Here is a 20000-nt window from a genome sequence, read left to right as displayed (position 1 = left end):
TGTAAGGCATCGCTCTACTACTCTCCCAGTCGTGAGGCTCAAACCAGTGTAGACTGTGAAATCTATGAGCCAGAGGTAAGGCTTGCTCAGCCATGGTAAAACACACAGTCTCACATTGATCTACTTATTCTATTTACTACTTTCTGTCGTAAAAAGGAAAAAGCACACATTTGATTATTCTTTTTGTTCTTCTATTAACAGTAACTGATGCCTTACTTTCATAGTTTTGGCGATAATTTCTATCATAAAATCGCAGTCACCGAAGTAATTGCTGAGATTAGACAGAAAAATGATCAGACAGGTTGTCTCGCACTGCCTGACTTCTTCAATAAAGTGATGATCTCAGCAGTATTTGTTGTGATAAAATAGTTATCATGCAGAAAGACAACGGCCAGGCATACAAAAATAGGATCCCAGTCATAATTAAGTGGAAGTCTCCTTCACAACTTGCCCCAAAAGACTTAAAGACAGCCTTGCGTTATTCTTAAACAGTTCATTTGATGTATTTAGGGGTGACACGTATCCTAAATTCTACAAATTAAATTGTCCCATATTTTGGGCTACGACACATCACAATATATCTTTATGTGTTCTCCAGGCTGCTGAGGCAGAGAAGAAACGCCACGTGTTGGGCGGAGAGGCCGACCACAGCCATCAGGACACACACGCACACAGCAACGACCATGACGTCATGCACGCTGCCGACGGAGCGCACACACACGACCATGACCACGACCACACCAAGAGCCACGCTCATCACGACGATACCCAGCAGCACGATAACACCACCGAGCACCACCACACACACGACCACGAGGTGGGCAGCGGCCACAGGCACGCTCACGACCACTCCCACGACCACGGGCATGGCCACGACCACGTGCACACTCACCACGCTAAGGCACACAACCACAGCACAGTCTTGACCAACCACCACCACGACTACAAGCACGCCGACAGCGTGCACACCCACGAGCACGACCACGAGCTGGCTCTAGACCACGACCACAAGCACGCTCACCTGCACGTACACGAGCACCACCACCATCACCACGATCACGTCCACGAGGCCACAGCCCACGACCACCCAGAGGGCAAGGTGACGTTTCTGCCCGCCATGGATCAGCCCGTGACCCTGCCTTCCTTCCCTGACATCCCCGGTGGTGACCCTGAGGTGGGAGTCACTCTTCCCCTCAAGCCAGACCCCCAGATCCCCGGACAGATGGAACCCATCATCCAGGCCTTCCCCATGGCGGTCTCAGCCAACTGCGCCCCTGCAGCGGCGGGAGACACCCTGGTGGAGCAAGTCTTCGCTGAGGACCGCACGTTCAAGCCAGCTGCATAAGGTGGCCCATGAATATCATTTGGGAACTGAATGGATCTTAAAACACATAAACACAGACCAAAGTGAAGACAGGAAAATATTTACAGTAACACTTTTGCTTCAGACACATTGATGGACAATGTTACATACCTTTATGGTTAAATATTAACACAAACTTCCTTGTCTCTGTTCACTTCAACCTTCTAATAAAGGCTGAGTGCATAAAAAAAACACGACATTCACATTAACCTTTTTTTTTGGTGGGAAATTGGTCATATATGATCAAATAATAAAATCACTAAACTCCTCAGAGACAAGAGTAAACATTCACAGGGAGGAACTATACAATTCAGCAGGCACACATGAACGTTTTCTGTGTTTGTATGTTGTATGTGCTTGGCTACACCAAAATAAATAAATGACACCACAAATTTGTGTTGATTCACTGCACTTGTCACCGACCTCACTACTGTCGCTGTCGTCAAACATTGTGCCGTGAAAATCATCTTTAACAAGCTCGTGATTACCTGACAAGCAGCGGATGCATTTTCTAAACCACACATTATCATTAAGAAGTGGTTGTTTTATCAATTTGCCAAACATCTTTTCACAGACCTTTTCTTCATAATATCCATGTTCATATGCACCTACAGTACATCATGTAAATAATGCATTTGAAATAATATTCTATTCTTTTTTTAAATAATATTTAAACTAATTCAGAGCATCAAGGGTTTGCATTGCTGCCCGTCTGAGTTTAGCTTCTTTATCTCTTACCTTTTTTTATGTGTACAAGAGAAAAGAGGGATACAAAGCTGAAGCACAAACACGAGAAGGAGGGATAGGCTAAAGGTCAAGTGAATTAGACCACTGATATATTCCATTAAAATGAATCATGGTGTTGTAGCACCACATTAAATTTCATAGGATAACATGGATTTGACATTTGTATATGCAATGGTAGGATATGTTCACAAATCAGTGAAATTTATTGCAGATTGGATGCCGATTAGCGGCTCAAATAAGTTTATGAAATCCTGTTCATAGACAAACATAAGCTCAGAGGCAGAAATGTTTGTTAACCTTTTCTCTAGAACAAACAAACACCCACTCTGTGTACATATTATTCACATCAGTAAAAAGCTCTTATCTGTGTTCTGTAGCCCTTTAACACAGCCCACGCATTACTCACAAAAACATTTTGTAAATTTCAGTGAAATTGTATCTAGGCCAAAGGAAAAAATCTCCAAATAAAATGTGCAATAACTGCACTTGTGTATTAATATGTGCTGATTTATTTGTTATGATCAGCTGAGATCACAGGAGGCTTTCAAGTCTGACATGATAACATAAAGAAGACACAGTGGCCGATCGCATTAATTGTTTAAAAGCTTTTTATTTTGCAGTTTAAAGAAATACTCCAACGGAGACTTAAAAGTTCAAAAGGTCCCAGAAACTTCTCTAACCACTCCTGCATCATAACCTCATACTGTTCTTTTGTATACTCATTTAAATTCTATATTTTACACACAAAAAAAGCCCCAAAATGTCAAAAGACAAATGAGATGGTCATCTCACGAATCTAGTGAGGGTTGTATAAAATGAAAGAAAAGTATACTATTGCTGGTAGTGTACTTGTACTTGTACTTGTACTTGTAAGCTTAATGCTCAGTCACTGTTGTCTGACTGAGTGAATGAAAGATTAAGTGACTATACCACTACTAATACTAATACTATTTGCCCCATGATACAGTGCAGCATGGAAAAAAACGGAGCAATAGCCTATACATCATGTAAGTGAGCACTGGTTTTAGCCTGCCCGCCCCTATAAAAAATGTTTGGCTCCACCAATGTAAGTGCAGTTAGCTGTTTGAATTTGTCGTTTGCACTCAATGTAAGCAGGTCAGTCTGGCAAAGGTCAACAGGTAACTGCTAGCATCAACAGGAAGCTTTGGATTTAGCTACATGTCAAAAATGTGTTTGGAAGATAATTAACATAAATGGACAGTGGAGAAGTGGTTTATGCTGCAATAAGCCGTTTCTACATTTTGATCCTGGTTTTCACCATGTCTTCATAGTTCTTTTGTAACTATCCCCAGTGCACTATGACCCATCAGCCAGTCCGAGCCAGCCATTGGCCTGCAAAGCAGCAGATAGCAACTGTTTGCTCATCCTTTGGGAAAGAGGGGAAAGTCCAGTATCAGCCCCCGTCCAAACCCTGCCTGCAAAAACTAGGATTACAGGTCTTGCAAAGGAAGATTTACAAGCCTGTGTCAGTCTAAATGTTAAATGATCTTCCGGGATAGGCTTTAGTGATTAAATTGGGTAAAATCGGGGGGTTTTATTCGGCCCAATCTGTGTTTGTGTGCATCTGTCTGTGTGCTAGAGGATGAGTGTGTACCTTCTGGTCCTATGTCTGGCTTTGCTGCAGCAGGGGGGGAGAGCCAGGCCAGACCCTCCAGGCTGCAATAGCCCTGAAGCGGTGAGGGTGGCGGAAGAGGCCCTGGAGCAGATCAACCAGGACCGGACAGATGGATACATCCTGAGCCTCAACAGACTGTACGACCTCTCTCACACTCATGGAAAGGTGAGGGCGAACTCTCTCACACACACACACACACACACACACATATGCACACACACAAACATGAACACGGTTCTACGCCATCTTGTATCTTGAAAGATGCAACAGAGTACCAGCAGATGCGCAAAAAATATACATGAAAAGAAACATTGAAATGTGTGTGTGTGTGTGCGTGTGTGTGTCCAGGAGATAAGTGGGTCTTTCTACAAACTGACCATTGATGTCATGGAGACCAGATGCCCCATCACCAGCAGGAAACCATGGAAACAATGTGAAGTGAGAGACATTGGTGCTGTTCCGGTAAGTACCACAGTGTGGTATCTTTACTCTTCAAAGATCAACACAATTGGTGTTTTGTTTTTGTTTAACATTTGCATAATGTTATCTAAGTTGACCTATCAGTTTGGTTTTATATGTTTAGTTGTATATGCTTGTGTCCATCAGGTGTATGGAGAGTGTGAGCTATCGGCCTCTGTTGACTCTCAAGTCAAACTTCACAGCTACTCCTGTGCACGTCGTGAAGGTAGATCAATGGATTCATTTAGAATCCCGTTTCTTTTGTCATTCATTAAATTACACAAAAACACACAAATTATCTGTGATGATGTGTCACAAGCCTATTTTTTTGGCACTTTGCCGCTTAGATTTTGTAAACGTTATTGAGGTGTGAAATGAAAGATGGTGACATACATTGAATTATTTTCTCTATATATGTTCTGCCCCTCCCTAAGGCGAGTAAACAAGTCATCCAACTTTTTCTTCCCCCACAATTTGGCAAAGTGTAGGAGGACATTTTTTTGGGGGGTAAAGCAGAGGGAAGCGAGGAAAGCTGATGATAGCTGAAAGAGTTCACGCTGCAGGATGGAGGTTAAATCCTCAACACACACTTTCAGATACTTTACATTGACCCTTTGGGCCTGTTGATGCTTGTGTTTAGTTCCTGCCACTGCGGTGGTGGATGTGTGTCCGGACTGTCCCACAGCTGAAAACCTCAACGAGCCCGTCGTCAAAGAGACAGCCAACCTCTCACTGCAGAGGTTCAATGAAGAGAGCCGCCTGGCCAACTACTTTACTCTGGAGAACATTACGAGAGCCAGTTCACAGGTCAAGAAAAATACCTATTAATCGAGTTATTTTTAATAACTGAGTGAGAAAGTATACATTTAGAAATCTTGACTAAACTACATCTAAAACGAGGCTTTTCCAAACGATTTTATATTCAACAAATACAAAAATATAACAACTCTTACTTTGGTAAGTAGTTAACAGGTGCGCAGTATTCTTACACATGTGCGTGTATACGTGTATGCATCATGTGTTTTGTGTGCTTTGCCAGTGGGTTGATGGTCCATCCTACTTTGTGGAGTTCACGATCCTAGAGACGGTGTGTTCAAAGACGGCAGATGCCAGTGAACCGAGCGACTGCCCACCTATGGACTGTCAGTTTGCTGTGAGTCACACACACACCATTGTTGAACCTTTTCATGCTTGCAAACAAGACGCCGCCATGTTGTAAATCCAGGCTCAACTGTTCTCGATTTCTGTTTCCGCTCAGCATAGAGGCTTCTGTTTGGGCTCACACGTGGCCCACGAGGACCAGTTTGAAATCAGACTGCCTGTCGGAAAGAAGGACAGCTCGTATCGGGACCGCAAGCCCGTAGATGTGAAGTGTGAGATCTACGAACCACAGGTACCTTCAGATCCGTTCCCCGACATTTCAAATGGGCATTATTAAAGACTGTATAGGTCAAGGGGAAAGACTTGCTTATACTATTGATGACCACTTAGAGAAATACCACCCAATTTTGCTGCTCCGCAGATAAAGTTTATGGTACAATATGGTCAGTCTCTCCACTCTCATCCATAGTTGCTTTCTCGTGTCTCTTCCCTTTTAGGCTGCCGCTGTGGAGGAGCAGGCCCACGCAAAAGCAGACGGTGAACACACTGGGCATCAGCATCACAACCACACACACCTGCACCCCCACGAGCACATGCACTCAGTCACACCCAGCACAGGCTTCGCTGTCTCCGTGCCTCGGGGAACCCTCGGGACCGTGGTGGACCGGCCTGCCCCTCTCCGGTCTGCCGCGGCGGCAAGCTCATGCCCCGGTCCGCACAGACACAAGCTGGGCTTGGACAGACTGAAGCTCTGATTGGCCGGAACCGGGACTGCTGATATACTGATCAGTTACTCAAGCTATTTCCTGCATGTTATAATTAGTTAAGAAAGACAACAAATTGTAACCCAGAAATCAAATATGGGAGGACAGTGAATAACCCTTGTAAATAATCTGAGTGTTTGATTAAAGGATTGATATGGTGAGAAGTTCATTTTTCACATAATGTGGGAATTATTTAGCAGTTTCTGCAAAAATATCTGAAAGGGATTTTGTCGGGACATTTAAAAAATTGAATTTGGTCTGCCTTAAATTACAACTGAATGGTTATTTGTTTAATGTGAGTTGAGGGGGAGCGGATGAGAAGGAACTTTGTGAGGCAAAGGTACAAAGATACTCTGATACTCATGAATAAATACGCTTAGACGTCATATAAAAAGACGACGTTTAATCTAGAGACAGGTGTCTGTACACCCAAACAGGAAAATAGCCGGGGAAAAAGACGGAACTCAGATTGTTCAAATTAGTTTGTTTCTTAAAAGATTTTCAAATTGACTTAACTTTCTGTACTTTGTATCTTGATAATATTAATTACTGTTAAATAGTAGTCTATTACAGTACAATGAAGCTGGCAAACACTTTGCTTGCTGTCTGGGTTATTCCATTTGTTTGTTCTTGTCCATAGACTGACTACGATATTTTAATGCATCAGAATATATGAGAGGTGAATTGTGTACATTGCAGGAGAAATTATTTTATTTGAATGTCGTTAATTTGAAGCGGGTTCCACTCAACCACTGAAGAACAGACAGTTATTCAGTTGTGGGCTAAATCATGTTCAACAAAAAGTTATTGGTACTCGCTTTGGTGTGAAATCATAATATATCATAGCATCAGTTATCATTTATTATCATCACAAATCTAAATATATTGTCACACTTTTACCACCCAGTGTAACTTCAATCAACGCTGCATGATAACACTGATGACGAAATAATTGTTCATTGGCTGTAACTATTTAAAATGTTTTTAGCTACATGCATATTTTTATATTTTTTGTGATTTAACTTGCAAACACAACATTATCCTTAAGTTGTTTAGGCTGTTGTTTGTTACTTCCCTTAGGTTGCCACTACCATAATGATAAGATTATTAGCCAAATCATTCGTAATTAAAACTCCCTTCACATGTTCATGCTGAACTATAAAATATCCTCCACTGAACAGAACGCTCACCTGGACGCTCAGATGGGATAATTACGTTTATGTCCAATGAGTAATTATCGCTTAACATAACATGGAAAAAAAGGAAACAACAATTACCCCTTTAAATTGTCTTTCACCACAGCCTGACTGCATTAAGCTGTCCACCACGCACCAGCAGATACCAAAGTAGCTCGCCGTGATCGTATAGTGGTTAGTACTCTGCGTTGTGGCCGCAGCAACCCCGGTTCGAATCCGGGTCACGGCACAGTTTTGTGATCCGTGACTTCTCCTGAAGCTCTTAAAAAGACAACATCTCCAGAGCTGTTGTTCTTAGAATGTATAAAAAATCAATCAATGGAACAGCAGACAAAAATAGACAAGTTTAAATCCAAACATTATAATGCTTATAAAACAACTTGCCATCACTTACAGATAATGGGCATTTTTATATTGGGGAAATAGTGTATGTTTTATTGCACTTTATTTAGTGCATTTGCTACCCAGCAATACATTTGGAAGTATACATTTAGCAGCATGTGGACCACCTACTACATAAGAAAATATGAAAGGTCCTATTCTGCAAACTATTTGTACCTTTTTTTGTTGTTAAAATGAATACAAAAGTTCTAAATGTAAATTGCAGTACTGCTAGTAATGGATTTGAATCATTTCCCCACCACTGAGGCCTGCAGTATTACAAGTCAATCACAGTGCATACAGGCTGCAGCTGCAGCATGACATCACAGTCACAGAGGCGTCTGCACAGAGCGTCATGTGACGATGGCAGTTGATTTAAAAAAAGCTGCATCAAACGTCTACAGATTTCAAAGCAACTCAACACAGAGAACAAAATGATCATGAATATATAGCATAAAGTATTTTAAGATATATTAAAAGACAAACAATTCTTTTTTACCAGGAAATGGAAACAAGAGAGTAATTCCCAAGGCCCTTAGAGTCTTCAGTTTACTTAAAAAAAAAAAAAAAGGCTTTGTAATTGCCGACACAGGGTGTTGGTCTAAAGCTAGCTGGAATACTTAAAATTGCAATAATTTCTAGTTTTCCACTTGTTTGTCCGACTGAATACGCAAGAACGGAAAACAACAGCAACAAGTTTCAGTGTTGTGTGCTGTTATTGTGCATGTGTCTCAATTGATCACTATGTGTGTGTGTGTGTGTGTGTGCAGACATCTCGTTGCACCTGTAGAGACTTTTCCTCTGGGCCATTACTGAAAATGAATCACACCTCTTGTCCCTTGATAGGTTTACTGCAGCGTGTTAGACACCGGACTGAGTCAAATAGGCTCGCAACAGGAGAGCATTGCTGTGATTTGTGGCGACAGTTTCATGGGCCCGTTAAGGGCGAAGCACACAATGTGCTCGGTATAGACTACGATAGAGTGTGAAAGAGCTCAGGAAGAAGAAGAAACCTATTGGACCTCAGTCTCCAGGAGAAGCTGGCTGAATACAGATTCATTTGCTCATTCATAAAAGAGTCCTCTCTGGCTGCCAAGCAACGAAGTGGCACCATTTGTACAGTCACACAACACGGAGCGCTCTAAGGAACTCGCCCACAAAGAAGCAGCAGCTCATAGTGTTGTTTTGTACTCTTGACTTTGTTCTATGAATGTGATAAATTAAAGGCCTATATGTGGCCACTTTCATCTGTTTCTAATGTGCAAATAAATATTTTGTATTAAATAACCATACGGCATGTATAGGTAAAATGATAAGACTTCATATGAGAAGATATATAGGTCATCAGTCCTACTTAAATTGTGTTTTCTGGTCTAAATAAAGTAATGCATAATGTGCAATACTCAGAGTTAGAGGTTAAATTATGAAATTGAGTGAATTTATTCAAATAACACAGATATGTGACCAACATTGTGCAGTCTCGCCTCATGCTGTTCAAGGAAACTGAATTTATATATATATATATATATATATATATATATATATATAACATCTGTTTTCACCTCTTGACTCTACTGTGTCAACCTGCAACAGAGAGTCACGATGTAAACATGTCGACGTGCGATATGTTTTATTATCGTTAACGGTCAAGGTGCAGAAAGCAGACAGAGTTGCGTTCACTTCCTGATATATTTTGTCCATGCTCGAGGCTTATGAAACTGTTTGACTCATAATAAATACTGCATACTTTCACCTCTGAAGGCTTGAAAAGATCAATTAAATGAAATAATTGGAGTAGGAACAAATCCCAGTGTAATGAAGTGCACAGCTCGTTTCCACACTAAAGCCATATAACATTTGATGAGGGAGTTCAATAGACATTATTTGACTTTCACTGAACTGGTTGCAGACTGCCTCATATTATGGTTTGTGCACTGTCCAACCTACACAGTGAACTGTGTCATATTTTAACTGCTGCTGTTTCTGAACTGCTAAGCAGGTTGTTCATTATTATGGGCATATTGACTTCTTCTCCAGATTGAAATATCCCAACATATTGAATCCATTCCCATAATATTTTGTGCACTCCCTGACTTTTTATCTAGTGAAGTGAAATGTCTCAACAACTATTTTGTCATGATATATAAGAGACATTCATTTCCACGTCAGGATGAAAAGTAATAAGCAGTGATTTTCCATCTATCATATAACTTGTTTTTTTGTTTATTACCAAATTCCCACAAAAACTAATGTCAGCCCTCTCAGCTGTACTTTGTGTTTACTGCTAATTAGGAAACGTCAGCGTGCCAACATGCTAAACTAAGAGGATGATGACTCTAGTAAATGTTACCTGCTAGAAATGAGGATCTGAGCCTTGTTATTGTGAACATTTAGCTCAAAAGCACCGCTGTGCCTATGTATATACGGCCTCACAGAGACGCTAGCATGCAGGCTGTAGGCTTAGCAGTTGACACACTTTTGGTCCATTTGTGCAGCATCTGCATTTTTGAATTTCCTTTAGTGCAAGTGTTGTCTGAATTTTCAAAATTGCTGAAACTGTTTGGCTGAAAAGTGAGTTTTTCTCATGATACTAACCTTCATTCATTTTCTATACATTTTGTTATAATATCATTGCAAGCCTAATTTAACCAAACATCTCTATGTAGGGATCTTCTTTTCCCCAAAAAATTGAAGCCATCCAAAGGAAGGCATTCAAATAAATGTCCCGTTTAACTCAGCTTTCCATTTGTTGCGTCGACGAACACAACAAAGAGCCATTCGACAGAGGTGCTGGCACATTCGTTAATTAACGCTGGGTTGTAAGAGCCTTGCATGTACGTGGATCACAGATTCGGTGGGCTCCATAAGTCTTTGCTTTGTGTATCAGAAGCAGATTACATCCGTAGTAATCTACCCCCCCGAGTGAGCTGCAATTTCCCAGTTCCGTTAATATCTCATGTTGTAACACAGCTCCGAGCACAATTACTGTAGAAATGTATTGTTGTCATCATTTGTTCCCTCTTTGTCTGTCTTCTTCACTGAAACTCTCCCAGGATAAGTGGATCTACTGCTCGCGTTGCCCCACATTCTTTGAAATCACCATTATTAATTCAGCTTAAGAGGCCCTCAAGATGTGTAAGGGTTCTGTGTGTGTGTGTGTGTGTGTGTGTGTGTGTGTGTGTGTGTGTGTGTGTGCATTGATGTGTGCATATGTGTGCACTTGCTGTTGCTATAGGCTGAGATAGATGCGAGAGAGAGAGAGAGAGAGGATGTGAGCTCCAGGGCTCCTGCTGACACACTGACCCAGCGCTGACTGGAGTTGGCACCAAGAAAGAAAACGAATGCTTCGTTTCACACTGAAACATGAGGCCAACGTGTTCGGATTAATCCACTCAAGAGGGCGAATTCCTTTTGAAAAGTTCAGTTTTTAGATGTGAAAAGTAGCAGCTTAGTGTGGATAGAGAAAAAGATTTTCAGACGTAGCCAGATTAGTGTAAAAAGAGTCTCAGGCTGTGTCGGAAATAACTCCCTTTTTACTGTCCTCCATTCTGTGTCTGAATTCTGTGTGTGTATCCTCTATATACAGTGCCCCAAAAAAATATCCCTCAATGCAATTTCGTATGTGTGAAAATGACAGTTGCTCGACTCTACAGCCATCAGTGATGACACAGAATCGACGAGGATATCTGCTCCACACCGAGTGATCTATTGAGCGTCCGTTGGGATTGTCTGTCCACAGACATCCTGTGCTAGCTTTAGCACAAGTCTGCGAGGCCTCACAAAGTCACTCTTGGTTATAAATGTGATATCTACAGTAGGTAGTGATCATAGCAGAGCTCAGCCACCCGAAACAATGAGAACATGTTGATTCTCTTTCCTGGGTTCATGTTTACATTGTTTCCCAGCAAACCCAACTGTGGGATTTCTCGAGGCCTAACAAATGGGTTTATAGCATTTATATCCTCATAAAACATTCCTATAATTGACTTTTAAGGCTTGCATTGTTTACATTGGATTACTTTGGCTAGCAGTATTATTCTGTCTTGTCAAAAACAAAAGCAGATGCCATCAGAATACTTGGTAAGATAAAAAAAAAATCGACTTTGAATGGTACCAATTAATACTTAAATACCTAAATTTGACACCTGTGAACATGAGCATTAAAACTGCAGCCATCCATTCATTTTCTAAACAATTTGTTCTGGAGCCTATCCCAGCATGCATTGGGCCAGAGGCGCAGTACACCATAAACAGGTCACCAATGTCCAATGGTCTAACACAGGTCACCTCAAGCAAATAGCATTTTACCAAAAGCCTCCCCTGAGGGCAAACGCATCATTACATCTGACTTGTCTAAAGCCTGTAACATGTAAAACATGTCTTGTGATTACTGGCATCGTGTAGAAATAAAGTCCTCCCTGGACTCCATGACACACCAGCAGGCCAAGGTCTTTTGTGAGTGTGCTCTTATGTGCTCACCCATTGTGTCCGTTCTCTGTGGAAAGAGTCTCCGGTATAGGAGTTATATTTTGCTGTGTTGCTGTGGGATCATGTTGCCTTTTGGCTTTTAAGTGGAACCGTGATGTTTTTTTGTGCACTGATCTCCAAAAGCTACTTCATGTAGGGAGCATATGCCTCGAAAGCCAAAAGCCCTAATCAACAGATCAGCATGTATTTGAAGTCCTGTCGGGGATTAGGTTGCTCTCTATCCTTTTAAAAGAGCCTTAAGAGCACATGGGGTACACACTGTGGTTGTATTCAGCAATAATTCCTCACGCAGGGACAGCAGCTGTTCTTGTCTGCCATTGAGATGTTGTGCTGTCATGAGGGCAAAGGTGGTCCTGACCTCGGGGACTTTTAAAGAAAAATACTGCGATTCAACAGTCATTATGGAGATATTCTTCGAAGTACTGCACATTCGAAGAAAGAGGCAATAATCAGCGTGTTGTGGGGCCTCAGCGTCAACATGATCTTGACAATGCTTAGTCATACAAAGCTCAGAGATTGCTTCTAATCATTCTGTTCAAAGCTGTATCATCTACGCGCTTTTCATAAAATGAACACAGTTGCTAAATGAGGAAATTCATTTCAATGAATTACGGTGCTGTTTAGGTTTTCATTAAACATGAGGGCAACATTTTGGTAGCCAGGCGCCAGTTTGGAACCCCATAACATCCAGTAAATCATCATCCTGCCACAGTAAAACCCCCTCAGGACACCATAAGCAGCAGTACTTTATATATTTCCAAAGAGGTGGTGAGAATGTGAATTACTGCTGCCCCACTTCCCCTTTCCCCCCCTTCCGGGATCGCCTTTAGGGGAGCGCTGCATGCATCTTTACTCCCAGGGTGACACAGATGGTTTGTGCATTATACAATATGACGACCGCATTAAACACGAACACAGCACTACTGCGTCTGCTGACCACATATCACCGGGCCTTATGGAACGCCTCTTGTACTGGAGAGGCTTTTATAGTCCTGAGCAGAATGTGTGGGAGGATGCTCAGTGTGAAGGATCATATTATCATTGTACATGTCTTGCATTGTGTTTAGGCTGACAATGTTTTTCCGTAACATTGTTCAGCATCTTAAATATGTTCTGATTCCTACTGATGCAATTATGAATCCGTGTTTTTAATGAGAGCAGTCGTGTGTGTGTGTGTGACAGAGTGTGTGCATGTGTGAGTATAAGTGAGTGTGCGTGCATCTCTGTGTCTGGCCACGGCTCATCTCGCATACTGCTACAATGAACTGCATGATATTGGGTGGCCGTGTTAGTGACTGCATGCTTGAGTACCATGAGCCACGAGTCATTCATAAAAATGTGTATAGAAGTCGAATATTGAATATATGTCCTTGATTTTTATCTGACAGCTTTTTAAAATGACATTTAGTCCTTTCAGTTTGTCCTGCATGATTGACTATTAAAGCAGCATGTTGTTCACTAATGATGAAACAATATAAAATTGAATTCAAAAAGAGAAGAAGTTAATCTAACTCAAATTTTTTGTATAATTGGATCACAAAATGGGGAGACAATATTTCTGCTTTGAAGTACCTTAAAAAGGCAAGATTCTGCCTTTGTGGCATATTTTATCCACTCTTTTCCATATGTTACAAGTAACGAATCATTCACAGAAACATATAAACTTTTTATTGAACAATTCAGTTTGTAAAATGTATTTGGCAGAGACAGAGCAATTGAAAGAAAGAAATCACAATTTCTCTCTCGGTGCTAGAAGATATGGCCACTAGTTGGTACCCTTGCTCTTTCTATTCTATACAGAGGCCGAGGTTTGTGAACACAACCCATCTGTAAAGCCATATTGAGAGTTTAATTCCTATAGGGTGTAAATTACCACTTCATCTTCCAGCCATGCATCTTTGAACATTTTCTTACAGGTGCTAGAGATGTGTATATAGGCTACAGTCGGCGCAACACCACTCCTTTGTTTGTGTGAGTGGCATTCAGGTTCTTCCCATGAGTGTGTGCGTGTTCGTGCGTCCAGCGCGTGTATTTTGCGTGTGCTTGTGTGTGTGTGTGTGTGTGTGTGTGGAGGGTCGGAGGGAAGAGAGGGGGCAGGTACCAGCCTCTGAGCCCCTCCTCCAGAGGAGCCACGGTGCGCCTCTGTTCCAATGGAAACAGGTGGGATCCCCGGACTCCTCCAATCACGCCCTCCCCTCTGCGGGGGGGGAGTCCAGGGGCAGGACGCAGAACCCAAACCAACTTCCACACGAGCCACAGGAAAAAGTCGGGAAACACATCTGTCCCCGCACGTCGCTGCTTCTTCTCGACCTGCGTGTGATTTGTTAAAGCTGTTACGGTGAACATTGGCAGCGGTGCACCGGAGCGCGCGCTGGGGGGAAGTATAGTTGCCGTCACTTGGCCGCTGTTGAGAGCGGTGTTGGAGCGTCGCAATGCTGGGACGGGTCGCTGCGATGGAGAACACGCACTAACCCGGATTTGGAAATTGTGTGTGTGTGTTTTTTTTTCTTTTCTTGGATTACTCCCCGGTTAAACCGACCCGGTTCGTTCTCCGGTGGATGTTCTCTTGGTTCCTTGCGGTAGCGTGGAGTAGCGAACACTTTGAAAATGCCTGCAAAAACCAAGTACAACCTCGTCGATGATGGGCATGATTTGAGGATCCCGTTGCACAACGAGGAAGCGTTCCAGCATGGGATCAACTTCGAGGCAAAGGTGAATTCACGAGACACCGAAGCATAGAAAGATGCATGGGTTCAAGTTGTACTCAAATGTAACGTAACACACTGTTTCTCGCGTGTCGTCCTCGTTAGCCAACCTGCGTAAACAGCCAACACTGTAACAGTTAACGTTACTACTCTGAAGGTATTACACTCTTTGACTTTCGTTTTACGCCAACGTTAGTAGAGAGGTTTAAGTTGCGCAGAGTTAAAAACAAAGATTACCTCAAGTGGAAACGTTTAAAAACAAATCAAGTGAATGCCAACTATTGTTTGGTTAACATCTCGTACCTGTCACATTTCTCCCTGACCAACAGTACATCGGCAGTCTGGATGTGACGCGGCCGAGCAGCCGAGTGGAGATCGTGGCCGCGATGAGAAGAATTCGGGTGAGTGGAACCGTGACCAAACTCCGTCTGGAAATCTGGCAATTTTTCCCGACATCCTCACTTATCACCTAATTTGCACGTTTGGTAGAACACAACATGGGTGTTACAAAATCACTGCTGTATTCGGCATAATGTATGGTTGACTTTACAGCAACTTTTATCAGGAAAGAGTCAACTTTTTGAATTGGTTTACTGTCCTCCTGATTAAGTTGTATGGTTAAATATGACTGAAGTGCTTCTGGTTTGGTTCCAAGAGAACCCCATAATTGTAAAAGTGTAAGCGTTGCTCTGGGGGGCAATTTTGCCCACTAGCCCTGATAGACAGCTGCATTATGGAATACATTATCGCATGCTAAGTGCATGAATTGATGCGTTGCCCCTTAACCACTGAAGCCCCAGAGAGTGGCACAAGAAATCACCAAAAAATGAGTCGTAAAGTGTTGTGAAACAGATGCGTGCACGCATCAACTGCAGTGTTATCATTCAGACATGGACGGTCTGAGTGCTATGAAAGCACCGTGGCATTTAAAACGTGCACACTTTGTACTGTCCCGGGCTTTGGCTGGTCTGGCACGAGGTTCGGTCCCCCCATGTGCTCCATCACTGTTGTGAAGTTCCCTTTGAAGCAATGCACTGGAGTGTGATCTCCCCTCCCTCTCTCTCTCTCTCTCTCTCTCTCTCTCTCTTTCTCTTTCTCTGTCTCTCTCTCTCTCTCTCTTTCTCTGTCTCTCTCTCTCTCTCTCTCTCTCGCTCTCTCTCGCTCTCTCTCTCTGCTGTGTAAACCTAAAGATTTACAGCCTTTTGGGCTCCAGAAAGTAGACTTAATCTTAATCAGTGTGTCTGTCAGCTTGGCAGCAGTTGGTTTAGCAACCTAACATAGGTGGTGGTGGTGGGTTATTTGAGGATTATGATGACGAGCTGGTGGACGTGCTGTGGATTAATCGACGATGCCTTCAAACCCTCACGCACACACAGCTACCCAGGCAACGCGAGCACACGCATTGTTTGTATTTTATTGCGTAATCATTTTAAAGAACAAGATTTTTTTTGAACTGACCATAAATTAGCAACAAAGCCAGTGGCAGGTCTGAGTGCAGTCTGCATCTGCGTAATGGTTACGTGTTTTATACTACTCTCCGATGCACAAGTGTTAACAGTTGAGCATAAGGTGCAAAATGTTCTTATTGCCCCTTTTTTTCAGAGGAGGGACCAGTTCCTATAAAGTGGACCTCCCAGTGTGCTGCCATGGCAGCTGCTGCTGTTGTTGTTGGCAGGAAAACAGGCTATGGTTTGACACTGGCCCAACACCATGGAAGGAAACCACAGGTATCTCTCTAGGAAGAGAGGTCACGCTGGAAAGCATGGGACGATAGGAGTATAGCGCTCAAAGCATTTATTGGACTTGGGTAGTAAGTCAGCCAATGCAACCTTAATTGAGTGTTGATTTATGGGAAAATCAAACCTTAACGGGGTGCATAGACTTGTTACGGCAAATGAACATTGATTGACTTGTTTGACAAGAATAGTAGCTGTTTTACATGTTAAAAGCAGGAACCGCCTTTGAGGTATCTTGTGATTATATAATATAAATAGCCATTTTAAAGAATGCAAGTTGAAGCCTCTTCCACATTGGCTTCACTTGTTTTCAATACTTGAATTTGACACACAAAACTAGCCATTTCTGTGGCATTACGACTACGACTAAGGACGTCAAAATCGCTCCAGTACTCTGCGGTGTCGCCATGATTCAATCATTACCGTTTCAGACTTCCTCTATGTGGTCCTATGTGAGTTGGGGGTTTAAACCTGAACTGCTGGATGTTTTTATTTCTGTGAAGTAGCTCCAGAAGGTGCTTGGGAAGTGATTGCTGACAAAGCACGGTAAGGGAACAGATCAGAGGCTTTTATTCTAATGAGCAGGAAAACAATGGCACTGTTGACTATTCATAGGGACACATAACCGCTTTTTTTATTTACATACTCAGTTTTTTTTTTTTTTTTTTTTTTTTTTAAATCTGCGATGATGAATAGAATGATTTAAACAGGCTTTCTACGCCTCAACTCACTTATTAGTCGCGACAAGAAATGGGTATAAGCTGTATGATTCAGAAAAGATGTTCCTTCATTTAGTCTATAAACATTTTGCCCGTCAGCGGCTGTAGCCACAGAAAGGGTTTGTTTTTAAAAACGCCTTCACTTTTGGCATAGTCAACCCTGACAGCGCTTCTGGCTGCATCTTGGCTTTCCATTCTCAAGGTTCTTCAGGGACATTGAAGCAAAGACAGACTCGACTAGTTCCCACTTTGCACTTTTATGTCACTTTTGATGCCCTGTGGAGTTTCTCAAAGAAGGTTTGGTAAAATGATGCCCCCCACCCCCACCCCCAAGTGTCTTGTCTTTTCCTATATTTCTATCAATCTTCTGTGTCTGCACAGTCAGTCAGCGCTATGCTGGTTACCAGGTAACCGGTTCATGTATGGTGTCATTGTTCCACGTGTGCGTGACTCACCTGTGAGCCAGTCGCTGATAACAAACTAATGACATGGCAAAGCAGGAAACAGCCACCTACGATATACATGCAGCGCTACAGGATCTGGTGTAGTTCGTATATGCACACACACACACACACACACTGTTGGTGTTTTGCATGTTGTTCTGGAACGACTACTCATCCCTGACTAGTTTATCACAGATGGAATAACATGGAAGTCTGTCAGAGTAATGTTGAAAATGCAAAACTTTATTGAAGCTGAAGCCGGCGATGTGTGGTGTTTCTGCACGATAAATGACATTGATGTTGAACTAATGAACAAAGTCGTTCGTTTATCTTTCTGCAAACTAATCGTTTGACGGACTCATTATTTCAGCTCCAGTTCTGCCGTTGCTCTGGTTTCGACTATAGAAGGATATACAAACCATCTCTTGTGGGTTGAATGAGTTTCAGATGGAGAGAACATCTGAGTCCAACACTGAGATGAACATGCTGTATGATGTCCTCATAAATTCAATGTATTCTCATTGTCTGGCAGAGTATGGTAGCAGCTTATCTGGTTAAAAGGAGAGGAGACCTTTACAGCGAATTAAAAGGATTCGTTTCTCATTAATCTGCCTTTGCTGGGTTATCTGACTGAAGGAAGATTGAGCAGCATGGGATGAGAAGATTAGAGATGTGTCTGAGGAGAAAGAGCAGAGCAGAGCAGAGTGGCGGGGGGGAAGAGGAGAAGAGAGAAATAGAGATGCTTTGTACATCCCTCCAGCTGCCACGACCTTTGTGTGTCCGCCCGGCAGCTAACAAGCCTCTTTTTAACACCAACGAACTGCTGTGGAAGTTCATTAATCTGGATTTCAGTCTCCCGTATCGACGTGTTTCATGAGCTGTAGATATTTACATACAGATAAAATAACTAACTGATACTGTTTTTGGATAATCCAATGAACTACGTACAATAAACTACGTAATTACGTACTTTATCATGACAGGTACGTACTTTATAAAATTCATGATTTTCAGCAGCTCATTTTTTTGTTAATTGATCGATTTATTGTTGTTTCAGCAGCATGTGTTATGAAGTACTTATACAGAGGCTTCTTCATCATGACAAAAATTAAATTGTTGCCAAACTGTGCCCGCATTGTACGGATCTATACAGTTTCACATGAACATGAATATGTGGTAATAGTTGCGGTGAGACGACACTATTACCTGTGAAAAGCTAAAGTAGACAACTCAGTGAAGGGATTACATGGTTGTTAGACGTCACATATTGTGCTCCATCTACTGTGTGCCCGGAAAAAAACATTTATTGTATATACACTCATAATGTAATGGCGGCTGTATTTATTTATGACCCGCCTCGGCATATTTCCCATCATGACTAATGGCTTTGTCTGGAATTCATACCGGCATCCGTTATTTATTTATAGGCCTTCACAAGGTTTGTTTTTTAATATAGAACCAGTGACTGACTTTTGGCAATAGTCTCGTATATATCCCTTTTTAATCAGGGGCAGCTGCAATTAACCTGCCGCAGTTTGACGGACGCAAACAGGATATAGAAGCCGTCCAATGAATCCTCCCGGATGAACACGCGTGCTTCTCTACAGAGATGTCTTGCGTTGAGAAAGACCTCCAAACTCTCTACGCTCAGCTGCTGATGAATGCAGCGCTTTTCTATTCCATTACTTTGTGACGATTGCATTTCATCTGCACACAGCTCTGTCATCATAAGGCCTCTTCATGACTATTCACCACAGCGAGGACATTAATGGGATGAAGGGATTTTTTTCAATAATGGACATTCATTCATCATTTTTTTTTAATTTTTTTTTTGCGGTGTGATCATGTGTTGCACGGTAACTAAAAAAGTTACAGCAGGAAAAATAAAAGCATCTTTGAAGAACCTAGAATGGATGTGAAACATCCATGGCCACGGTATACTGTATGTAGCTAAAAACCAAATGGGGTACGCAGTAGGGGTGGGGACTCACCAGAGGTCCCGCGATACGATATTATCACGATACTGCGATATTATCACGATACTGCGATATTCTGAGTATTGCGATAACATATATTGCGATTTATTACTTTTTTCAACTTCAAATTATGTCCCCAAAGGAAAACTGTGTCAACATGTTTTATCTAATAAGATAAAGTTTTCAGTCTGTTCATCTCACTTCAATCATTTTTATTGCAGCAAAATAGGATTGTCAAGCAGACAGACTGACAGTTATGCGCTGCACTCTCCCCATGAGCCTGGCT

At 42.2% G+C, this 20000-nt stretch overlaps 2 protein-coding genes and 1 non-coding gene across 4 annotated transcripts in view; all 3 read left to right on the top strand.

Annotated features, from left to right (window-relative positions):
- Nucleotides 1-6061, top strand: part of fetub (fetuin B) — an 8795-nt gene extending 2734 nt beyond the window's left edge. Inside the window, exons 6-14 of the mRNA XM_031869657.1 lie at nucleotides 1-75; nucleotides 599-1339; nucleotides 3711-3911; nucleotides 4095-4208; nucleotides 4353-4431; nucleotides 4846-5012; nucleotides 5245-5358; nucleotides 5464-5598; nucleotides 5804-6061. The exon at nucleotides 1-75 is cut by the window's left edge and continues 12 nt beyond it. Coding sequence (XP_031725517.1) covers nucleotides 1-75; nucleotides 599-1339; nucleotides 3711-3911; nucleotides 4095-4208; nucleotides 4353-4431; nucleotides 4846-5012; nucleotides 5245-5358; nucleotides 5464-5598; nucleotides 5804-6061 — 1884 coding nt within the window. The remainder of the gene's footprint in view (nucleotides 76-598; nucleotides 1340-3710; nucleotides 3912-4094; nucleotides 4209-4352; nucleotides 4432-4845; nucleotides 5013-5244; nucleotides 5359-5463; nucleotides 5599-5803) is intronic.
- A 1362-nt stretch (nucleotides 6062-7423) lies between these two features.
- On the top strand, nucleotides 7424-7495 carry trnah-gug (transfer RNA histidin (anticodon GUG)). The gene has a single exon. It is a non-coding gene; the product is annotated as a tRNA-His (tRNA).
- A 6877-nt stretch (nucleotides 7496-14372) lies between these two features.
- Nucleotides 14373-20000, top strand: part of nos1apa (nitric oxide synthase 1 (neuronal) adaptor protein a) — a 119972-nt gene continuing 114344 nt past the window's right edge. For both annotated transcript variants that reach the window (XM_031869691.1, XM_031869690.1), the window contains exons 1-2: nucleotides 14373-14847; nucleotides 15170-15241. In XM_031869691.1, coding sequence (XP_031725551.1) covers nucleotides 14743-14847; nucleotides 15170-15241 — 177 coding nt within the window. In that variant the 5' untranslated portion in view covers nucleotides 14373-14742. The remainder of the gene's footprint in view (nucleotides 14848-15169; nucleotides 15242-20000) is intronic.

The sequence above is a fragment of the Anarrhichthys ocellatus genome, unplaced genomic scaffold (assembly GCF_004355925.1).
Source record: "Anarrhichthys ocellatus isolate YVR2014 unplaced genomic scaffold, GSC_Weel_1.0 scaffold48, whole genome shotgun sequence".
NCBI classification, from domain to species: Eukaryota; Metazoa; Chordata; class Actinopteri; order Perciformes; family Anarhichadidae; genus Anarrhichthys; species Anarrhichthys ocellatus.
This window is presented reverse-complemented; position numbering and strand designations above follow the sequence as displayed.